Genomic DNA, 11,337 nt, shown 5'->3' on the forward strand with positions numbered 1-11,337 from the left:
TAGACATCTCATTTATTTCTGCTTTACATTCATTGTATGTTATCCATGTGTTGTCTGATATTACTGTGGATGATGTGATGAGCTATATGCTATATAACAAGTAGACATATTTATTGTACTTAGATACAGTAACTTAATCCCCTCCCCCCATAAACAGTGCCTTATTGCTTGTTGTCAGTAAAACAAATGAAATTACAGATTGTATCTGCACTGCGGTTCTTCAATAGTCTGTTTGCTGAAGGTGCTGAATTGATATTGTATCTTATTCTCTTTTATTTTAAAGTAATTAACAGTGTCTTAATGAAATTATGTTTTTCATAGGGCAAACAAGGTAAACATGTCTTATATGGCTGCAGTGAACTCTTTAATGCTGCTGAGTTTTTAAAACAGGTAAGATTTAAATTAAAACATAATTTTAAAATAGATTAATATGCAGACATATAAAATAAGTTACTGAATGTATTCAAGCAGTTAATACGTTTTATCTTAGACTCATTCCCAGAAGATTCAAGATTGACGTTAAGTCGTAAGGTACTCAGCACTATATAAAGGAAGCAAGAGGCATACTCCTATTTTATTATAGGCCCATGTGTTGTTGTGTTCAAATCAATAATTAGTCTCTTGTGAGAACCTGTTCAGGAAGAGGTGCAGTGGCTCAGTGACTTAATGACGCTAGAGAGGGTCTCTGCTCTAGTGGTTCAAGTGTGTCAGGGTGAGCTCTTGTCACTCGCCTCAGCTTCTCTTCACCTAACAGCTCAAAATAGGTACATCTTTGGGGAGGGGTGTGTGAGCTGGTGCTCCATGCAGTCAGTCAGATACCTGTCTTCTGAACCTTCTCGGCTGCAGCACTTGTTGGCGAGGTGGGTCCAGGAAGGAAGGGAGCCTTGCATAAAGCTGCAGGAAGAGCCGCTTGTCTATCTGGTACCAATCCAGCTCATCCTTTTGTGGTGCATCATGGGAAGTGCACAAGCATTTTCTACAGCAGAGCTGGTGCCTTGTCAGCCAAATTGCTACTCTGCAATAGTATTGTGGTCTCCTGGTTAATGTGATAATGCTAAATAATAAGAATAATGCCACCGTCTATTCAGGAAACCAGATGTTCAGCACAAAAGTCTCATACTTGGTTATAAGATACTTGTTGATAGATACGTAGTTGATACCTAGGATGCTGGCAGCAACCCGTATCAACCATCAGCGCCAGTCAATGATATTTGTGATACATTTTTAAAAGTTTAGTTGACTGAGTTTCATGTTTAATAAATAAAAGAGATAATAATAATAATACCACTACCACCACCACCTATTCAGGTAACCAGACATTCAGCACAAAAGTCTCATGCTGCTTCTATTTGCTTTTAGTACAGCAGTCTGTGCATTCAGTGCAATAGGGAAAGTCCTTGACAAAACGAAGCATCTTAGTATATCTAAAACTTAATTCTGATGAATTTGTCAAAGTGACTTTACCATTACATGTAGTACATATAAATCAGTAACAGGAGTACAATAATTTTTTCTCCTGGTGCCCAAAATGTTTAACTGGTCAATTTGCTTAATATTGCTGAACCTGTTATTTTTGATGTCTACTAAATCTGCATAGAGTAGTATAATGATGCAGTGATTCATGTATATGTAGATTCAAAATTCATTTGCAAACACATAAAATGTGGTTTAATTTTTCCATATACTATTTAATTATTCGGTGGAGCAGCCCTTTCTTCTGTGGGTTTTACCTATATTCAAGAGGCATCTCATAGGATTTGGCAGAATCCTATTTATCACAGAATGGCATGCAGTATATACCTGATAAGACCTGGAAATAAGGGTTTTCCCCAGGTAGTTTGATCTGATGGAAAAAAATAGATGGTGTCAGATTGGGATAAAGGACTAGAGCAGGAAAATGTAGAACAGATGTTGCTGCCTGGATGCACCATTGAGCAAATGAATGAAAAAGGAAACTGTTATGTTTTGTGTAAGTACTTCTCTAATGCTTTTTCCTCCTATGGGGAAGGGCCTTTACCTATGAGAAAAATCAGTTGTCTTGAATTTTAATCATTTCTTTTTATTCCTTTTTTAGTAATAATCAAGCATTGGGGTTTAATCAAATGTCCTTTTTGTGTTAGAAAGTAATCCGCAAACTCATTTTATTCTTTTTTTATATATATTTAGCTTTCCCAACTTGGACAGAAATAGGACAGAAAAGGAACGTTTTGACGACATTTGAAAAAGAGATCATGGTAGCTGATAACATCTTTACCTGTGCATATATTTACATTTCAATTCATTTATTTGTAATTTTTATGAAATAATACTCTGTACTTATATATAATGCATTCCACATGCAAAACATATACGTCAAATAAATTACCAAACTTGAATTATGCTTATTTGTTTATGCCTCTTTCATGTTCATTTGCAGGCAGTTACATTTGGAATGTTTTTTTGGGGGAAAAAATTCTGAATTATTAATAGGATCTTTCCCGACATAAATGCACTAAATATATTTCAAATATATTTTTAATTTAGCTTATTTACACTAATAGAAAGCACATATGCCTAAAATTATTTTACTTTAGCCAATTTCTACTAGCTAAAAGTATCCAATAATCTGGGCAAAGATTTGTTTGTTTGTTTATGCAATTTAGAGGCCATCCAGCTTCATTTACTTTTTACATATTATATTCAAAGGGCTTTTTGGTTCTGATTCAACTCGCATTCTTCCAAGCTTTTGATATTGACAGGTCATTTTATTTCACTGTCGTAGAACAGGCAAATAGATTTTATAACCAAATGAGATTGTGACTGATCTGACTAGCATCCACTATTATGTAGTTCAGATTTATGTTATTTTTTTCTGATTTTAAGGCATAAATTGTATGCCTAATGATTAGCAGCATAACTAATCATGTTGTGGTGTGTTTTATGGTTCAACAACTGGTTCAAAAACTGTCTCCAAGTAGAAATTGTCCATAGTAACATAATATTTCAATTCTTTATTGATTGAATTAATTCTTTTAATCTTGAAGTTACTGTATGAACTCATGCCTAAGTGGTTAGTTCCCATCTACCAGTCTTTACAGCCATTGCTCTCATCTAGTCATAGACTTGATTGCTTCTCCTTGAATTACATGATTAGGATTGTGCTGTCCATATATCAGAATTAGGTTGCCATTCTTCCAGTATGTAAAATAGGAATATGGCAAACTTATGCTGTATGGGAAAAGAAATTCTTTACTACATGATCATTTCATCCAACTTTGTTTCCAGTCTAAGAGGGCAAGAGAAGGAAGGTGGGAGAGTCAATAAAACTGCTTTAGTTACATATAATTCTTTGTAACTCAGAAAAAATATTGTATCTTAGCAAACATTTTGATGGAACAATGTGCTGTGTATTTGAAATTTACGAAATTTAACAGTTATGAAAAGTTCTATTTCCAAAAATTACTTTGAAAGATGCAAACAGGAAACAACTACAGAATGCTGCTGCAAAGAGAATCAACAGATTCTCCCCATTAGAGTCCTGAACAGATGAGAATTCTTGAACTGCTTCTATTTATGACATTAAATTTCACAGGTCGGGCAAATATCTGGATGGGATTCTTCCTAATAATCCTCAGACATGCCAATCTAAAGTCTATGGTGGAATAGAAACACTGAAAAAAGGCCTAATAATTTATATTTGTCTAAAATATGCAGCAAATGGGAAAGCTTTTTCTATGAAGGGAAAAACAAGATACACATCATGGATCCTTGGCATTGTTAGATTACAATCAGTAGGGCATATAAATGAACCAAAGAAAAAGTGCTTTGCTTCATATTTTTTATGTAACGTTGCTAAACTGAGAAAGGGAGTACAAATCTGCCTTTCATTTGATAATTAATGCATACAGACTTTAGAAAAGCAGCTTTCTAAAAAAGAAAACATTTCCATAATTACGAAACTAAAATTTTCTTCTAAAAGTTGTATTAATTCTATAACTGCCACATTATTTTAAATGAAGAATATTATTTACAGATTTAGTGCCATCAAATTATTTTCTGTTCCTTCAGGTTATACCTTGTTCTGTCTTTCGCTTAGCATATGGCCATATTTCTGTGTTGATCATGTGCGTTTTAGGTGCTGCACTCCCCAAAATATCATTCTTTTCACCAAATTGCCAGATTTTATAATCCACTCATTCATACTGGCAGGAGTTTTAAATCCCATTACAATATTATACATTTTGACCTTGCAGCAAAATGAGCATGGATTAATCCATACAAATACCAACAACACTGGTGCTACACAAAACAAGTAAGTCAGCAGCCAGTGACAAAAATACTCAGTGTCCTAGGTTTCTGAGAAACACCAGATGTCAAAATTATTCTAGTAACCAGACGCTATCCTTTAGCTGCAGCAAGAACTACATTCTGTTCTTCTGTTTCTAATAAACTTATTGCTTTGATTGTTAGGACAATTCCAAAGTGTGACAGTCTGATTAACTAGAAGGGAAGATAGAAATTCTTTTTATTCAATTAAATCTCAATAGGAAACAAATAAGTTTCTCAATAATAGTAGCAGATACACAGATCCCTGTGTATCTTATCATTCTAACTTGAACCTTAAACCTATCTCTACCCTCCAAAGAATTGGTGGAAGTTGCATCTCTAAGGGTGGGGAGGCAGCTTTTTTGATATTGAATATTAAATTCATGTTAATTTTTCAATGTAATATTTGTCACTAATAACAAATGGGTGAAACTCATTAATTCAGATATATTCCCTCTAAGTGTAAGATATTCGTCATCTAAATCAGATACCTGATACATCATACGGATTTTGTATCATTCCACCGCCATCTTTATTTACTTTGGGATAAGTGCACAGTGCATCAAGACAGCAGAATGTAGGGGATGAAGAGAGTAGCCCAGTCTTCCTGCCCTCTCTTAGTTTAGAAAATTGCATACTTGCATGCAGTGGAGAGGCTTTTTCTTTTTAAGAAAAATACATTGTCAACAAGTTTAAATGAATTTTTCCCCTCCCCCTCGTGATGTGGTCCCAGTCAATCAGACTATTTACATTGGATTCAGATTAAAAACCTAGAAGTTGAACTGCACAGTGAATATTGCATAATTTAGCTCTAAACAAATATATCATTTTTGGAGAAAGAAAGAGGGAGCAGCTGGAGAGAACAGCAAGAAAAGACCTATTGATCAGTAATGAAATAATAAGCTACTTAAGAAGAAGAATCCAAGAATAAAATAAACATTACAGTTTTATTTTTAGCAGATGCTTTGAGATGACTGAGCTACTGAACAGCAATGGGTTCCATATTCTAAGTCCTGCTATGTGCCATTTCAGCTTTGGATGTTGAATACAGGTAGTCCTCGACTTAAAACAGTTCATTTAGTGAACCAAAGTTACAACAGCACTGAAAAAAGTGATTTATGACGGTTTTTGTTATGTCCTCACCTCCATCCGAACGATGGCTTAATTAGCCGGCTCTTATCATCTCTGGCAGCAAAAGAGCCAGTGTCTGCCAAGAGCCCTCATTGGCTGCCAAGGCGCTGGTGAGTTACAACCTTCAGCTCTAGTCAATCCGTGGATTTGCCTGATACAAAGAGACACACCAGCTCTTGCTGCCTTTTATATCCTGTGGGGTGTGGCTCCATGACTCAGCACTTCCTAGGCCTGCACCTCCCCTGCTTCTGTTGTTCTCTTCTTTCCTGCCTACGAAACCTGGGATTGAGCCAAGCCTGATTGCTGTCAGCTGGGTCTGCAGGTGTGGCCTGGGGCGGGGAAAGAGTCAGGAGAAGGAAACCTCATTATCTCTTTCGCTTGGCCTGCTTCTGGCTCCGGGAGCTGATCCAGGGAGACCGGTGCTTCCGAGGTAAGTCCTGATGGCCCTTTCCCCTCACTGTCGAAGTCACTTTCTGGCAGCAAGCCTGGCTCCGAGTCATTTTCTGGCAGCAGGCCCGGCTCTAAGGCACTTTTGGGCATGGGGCCAGGTTCGGGGGCGGGAGCCATAACAGTTTTTCACACGACCATTGCAGCATCCCTATGGTCACATGATCAAAATTCAGATGCTCGGCAAGTGGTTCATATTCATGACGGTTGCCATGTCCCAGAGTCATGTGATCACCTTTTGTGACTTTTGGACAAGCAAAGTCAATGGGGAATCCAGATTCACTTAACAACTGTGGCAAGAAAAGTCGTAAAAGGGGCAAACTCACTTAAATGTTTCACTTAGCAACATAAATTTCGGGCTCCATTGTGGTCGTAAGTCAAGGACTGCCTGTATGTAGTTTAAAAGAGGCAGACACATGCAAAACCCTCTCCTATATATACTTAATTTATGCATTTCAAATACTCAAGTTTTTAATGAAGAAAAATATCCTTCATAGAAAACAAAACAAAAACACTATATTATGTCTTATACAGTTCCAGCTTTGCAGCTTTGGGATCTGATCTAGTTCTTTTGAATTCCAAAACAACAGGACACAGAATAGATCTCTTTGATTTCCAGAAATGTTTTTGTACTTATCAGATGCCTGAATGGACTTCCCATAGCCCTGGCACTCAGCATGTAGGATACTCTGAACTATCTCTGACCTCCAGTATTCTGAGGCCAACTGAATAATACCAACACTGAAACAATAGCAGTTTGTCATTTAAAACAAGCTAATGTATACCACGAGACCATCTGAGAAAACTAAAAACTATATACCAGCAAGCTAAAGGACCAATCCCAAACTAAAAAGCCAGTAAAAGCAAATAAAATTTTGTTTTAATCTATAACTCTTCCTTTGTGGCCAGCTCCAGCTATAACTCTACATGCATTCCTCCAAAGAGATAAAGAGATTAAGATTAAAAAAAGTTACTATATTTGTATGCTGAACTAGAAACACACATGCCCTTGACACCCATGGCTTGAAAGTCTTTTAACAGCAATAACAATACGGGCCTCTTGTGGCTCAACAGACTAATGCAGTCTGTTATTAACACAGCTGCCTGCAATTACTGCAGGTTCTAGTCCCACCAGGCCCAAGGTTGACTCAGCCTTCCATCCTTTATAAGGTAGGTAAAATGAGGACTCAGATTGTTGGGGGCAATAAGTTGACTTTGTATATAAATATACAAATAGGATGAAGACTATTGCTAACATAGTGTAAGCCGCCCTGAGTCTTTGGAGAAGGGCGGGGTATAAATGCGAATAAAAAAAAACACCAATATAAATTAAAATAGAACAGTAAGAAAACAGAGAAAAAAGCTAAAAGTGCAATTAAAAAAAAAGAAAATAGAAATAGAAAACAAAATAGAGAATAGGAAAAAAGAAAGATATAACAATATGAAGAAGTAGCTTTCAATATTTTTTTCTCTCTCTCTAAAGTTACATGATGGTTCTCCTCTTTCTATAATTTATCCTGTCAAATCATCAAAAAACCAAGTTTTTTTAAAAAATATTTATTCAAAAAGTCTGTAAGGGGTTTCCTGTCACCCATAAATGTAAACATTTTCCTTTCTCTAAATCAAAGAAGTTAAGTCTTGTTCATTTCATCAAGCATTCTACTATGGAATGGTTTGCAAATCTTTCCCTCTTTGTACATATAATACTATAGCAGTAATATTATATTGAAATAGTCTTGCATGGTTTTTTTCTGTTTATCTATCAATACCCAAAAGAAAAGTTCTGGATTCAATTAAAATCTTTAAATTTCTCTTTATCAATATATATATTTGAATCCATTTTTTAGTTCTTTTACATGTCCACCAAGCATCATAAAGTGTCATATCCAGCTTATATTTCTTATTATTTCCTAACTTAGGCAAGAAATTATAATGTTATACAGTATATTACAATGTTTCCATATTATAATGATTTCCAAAACAAATACAGAGCAAGCAGAGATTAATAATATCTTTCCAAAAGCAAAAATAATTGGAATGCTGTTCCGATTTTTAGAAAATTTTATGTGTTTGAGTTTTCAATGAGTATGCACCTACATGCATGTCCCTTTTAAAAAACTGCTGTTTTAGCATTGGCTCTTCCCAATTTGGCAGCCTTTTGGCAAACAGACAAGTCTTCACATTAGTGACTTTTGTGACCACACATACAGACCAGCTGAGTGACTGTGGGTCAGTCGCTCTCTCTCAGCAAAACCCACTTCACAGAATTGTTATTGTGGAGAAAATTAGGATAAGGAAGAGGTATTAGGTATATTGCTGCCTTGAGTTACCTCTAAAGTATTGCAGTGGGATTTTAAGAAACTTAATACATACATAAGCATGTCCTCATAATTTCAAATAGGCCCACCAGTCAAGCAAAAATGTGTGAATCCAATCTAAACAAATACGTCTAGTTACACTTAAAGAACACAATTCCAGCATTTATCTCAACAAAGCCTGTTATAGACTAGAGACAAATTGTTTGATTTCTGTCCTGTCCATCGTGAGCTCTGCTGGTTATTTTTCTGGGTTTTATCTGTTTGCTATCTATTTATTTGAACCCTCAGAACATGGTATATTGACAGCTGTTTTGATTTCTCTGAAATTATTCTGAATGATTTACTTTTTTTAAAAAAATCATTGTTCGCTACTTAGATGTTAGATGTTAGATGACCAACAATCCAACCAGCCATCCAAACAACCATCCAACCAACCATCCAAACAGCCATCCAAGCAGCCATCCAAGCAGCCATCCAAACAGCCATCCAACCAGCCATCCAACCAGCCACCCAACAATCCACCCAACCAGCCATCCAAACAACCATCCATCCAAACACCCAAACTACCATCCAACCATCTATACAACCATCTATTGTACACAACCCCCAACCTACTAACACCCAAAACTAGGTATGCACGCCCCTTACCTCTTCAACACCAATCATATCAGATCTCAAATGCAAATTGATAAATGCAAGAAGCATAGTCAACAAATTACCTGAATTTATCCTCTTATTAAACAGTGGCACATTTGATATCATTTTTGTTTGTGAAACATGGCTGAATTCATCCTTCCTGACTCCATTATCTCAACAAAGAATATCAAGTCTATCGATCAGATCGGAAAACCAAGAGGTGGTGGAGTGGCTATCTTTACAAAAAGACACTGAATCTAAAAAATATCCAAGTAGCACATAAACTCTCTCTTCCTGAAACCATAGTATGCGACCTATCCCTTGACACTACTCTTCGATTCTTACTATGCTACAGAGCCCCCGACTATGACATTACCCACGCAAATATGCTAACCTCAATGCTAACATGGACTACCTCTTGCCCATACCCTCTTATCTTCCTGGGTGACTTAAATCTACCTCTCATTAACTGGACAACTAATGAATGTTCAACTGACCCAATCCATACTACACTATACAACGCTGTTACAAACCTAGGTCTTGAACAACTTGTAACTAACAATACAAGACTCAACAACTGCCTTGACCTCATCTTCTGCAACAATCCAAACTCAATTTACGGACTACAAATTAAAGAACCTTTTTCAAACAGTGACCACTGCATGATTGATTTTCGTCTCAATATACGTCCATACTTAAATCGTCATAACACCAGAACTCCCAACTACAACTTCAAGAAAGCCAATTACGACCTTATAAACAACGATCTTTCATTTCTGAACTGGCAAAATCTGTTTGCAACCTGCATAACCGCTGATGACCTCTATAGAATCTTCCTACTTGAAATCAATAGAGTCATTAAATTATATGTACCACGAATGACTACCATGTCCAAGAAAAACAAACTACCCATATCAATAAAAAAGCTTCAATCAAAAAAATCCTCTGAAAAGAAACAAAAAGGCTATGTTACAAACTTCAGAAACCGCTACAGAAACATATGCAACCAAATAAAACTGAATGCACAAATTACCACACCAAGCAAGAAGAAAACCTTCTACGCACAAATTCCAATCGTGCCTTTTATAATTTTGTCAACAGTAAACTTAAAGATTCAAGATCCATCCCACCACTAAAAGATTCTAACAACAAAGAATGCAATGACGAAACAGTCAAAGCAAACCTCTTCAACATTTTCTTTGGCTCAGTTTTTGTTAACTCCGATAACACATATCCAACATTCCACAAACGAACCAGCAATGACTATGATGATTTAACTCATATAGATTTCACAGAAGACAACGTTGGTAAAGCTCTTCACAACTTAAAACCATCGCTTTCTATTGGACCTGATGGTCTATGTGCATATTTCTTAAAAACTTTCCATTAATATAGCTGAACCCCTAAGTATTATCTTTGATAAAGCTTTCACTACCAGTTCTCTTCCCAAACTTTGGTCACTAGCCACAGTCATCCCCATCTTCAAAAAAGGAGACCCCAGCTTAGTCGAAAACTACAGACCGATCTCCCTTTGCTGCGTCACCTGCAAAGTCATGGAATCTATCATCAATCAATCCATTACCTCACACTTAGAAACTAACAACCTACTCTCCAACAAACAATTTGGTTTCAGGAAAAAGTTATCATGTAACTTACAACTTCTCCACTGCAAAACATATGGACTTCAAATCTAGATCAAGGCAAATCAATAGATGCAATCTACATAGACTTCTGCAAAGCTTTTGACTCAGTAGTACACGATAAACTTCTCCTTAAACTAACATCCTATGGCATCTCAGGACCCCTCCACAAATGGATATCTGCTTTTCTGTCTAACAGACAACAAGTGGTCAAAATTGGCAATGCTTTATCAAATCCTGTTCCTGTCAAGAGTGGCGTTCCTCAAGGCAGCGTCCTTGGACCAACACTCTTTATTCTATACATTAATGATCTTTGTGACCATATCTCAAGTAATTGTGTTCTCTTTGCTGACGATGTCAAACTATTTAACACCACAGACAACACTTCTATCATTCAAAACGACCTTGACCATCTAACCGCTAGGTCTAAAATTGGCAGCTCAAATTTCAACCAGCAAATGCTCAGTCTTACATATAGGAAAAAGAACTCTAAAACTAAGTACATACTAGATGGACATTACCTTACAGACGACCCCATCCCGTTAAAGACCTTGGAGTTTTCATGTCAAATGATCTAAGTGCCAAAGCCCACTGCAACTACATAGCAAAAAAGCTCTAAGAGTTGTAAACCTAATTTTGTAGCTTCTTTTCCAAAACACCACACTACTAACCAGAGCATATAAAACATTTGCTAGACCAATTCTAGAATACAGCTCACCTGTTTGGAACCCTCACCACATCTCTGACATCAATACAATTGAACGTGTCCAGAAATATTTTACAAGAAGAGTTCTCCATTCCTCTGAAAACAACAAAATACCTTATCCCACCAGACTTGAAATCCTAGGCTTAGAAAACTT

At 36.5% G+C, this 11,337-nt stretch overlaps 1 protein-coding gene across 3 annotated transcripts in view; it reads left to right on the forward strand.

Annotated features, from left to right (window-relative positions):
- The window catches only part of SCFD1 (sec1 family domain containing 1), a 43,277-nt gene extending 40,897 nt beyond the window's left edge, over positions 1 to 2,380 (forward strand). For all 3 annotated transcript variants that reach the window (XM_058162210.1, XM_058162211.1, XM_058162209.1), the window contains 2 exons: positions 322 to 390; positions 2,167 to 2,380. In XM_058162210.1, the coding sequence (XP_058018193.1) occupies positions 322 to 390; positions 2,167 to 2,190 (93 nt within the window). In that variant the 3' untranslated portion in view covers positions 2,191 to 2,380. The remainder of the gene's footprint in view (positions 1 to 321; positions 391 to 2,166) is intronic.
- Positions 2,381 to 11,337: the final 8,957 nt, after the last annotated feature.

The sequence above is a fragment of the Ahaetulla prasina genome, chromosome 1 (assembly GCF_028640845.1).
Source record: "Ahaetulla prasina isolate Xishuangbanna chromosome 1, ASM2864084v1, whole genome shotgun sequence".
NCBI lineage: Eukaryota > Metazoa > Chordata > Lepidosauria > Squamata > Colubridae > Ahaetulla > Ahaetulla prasina.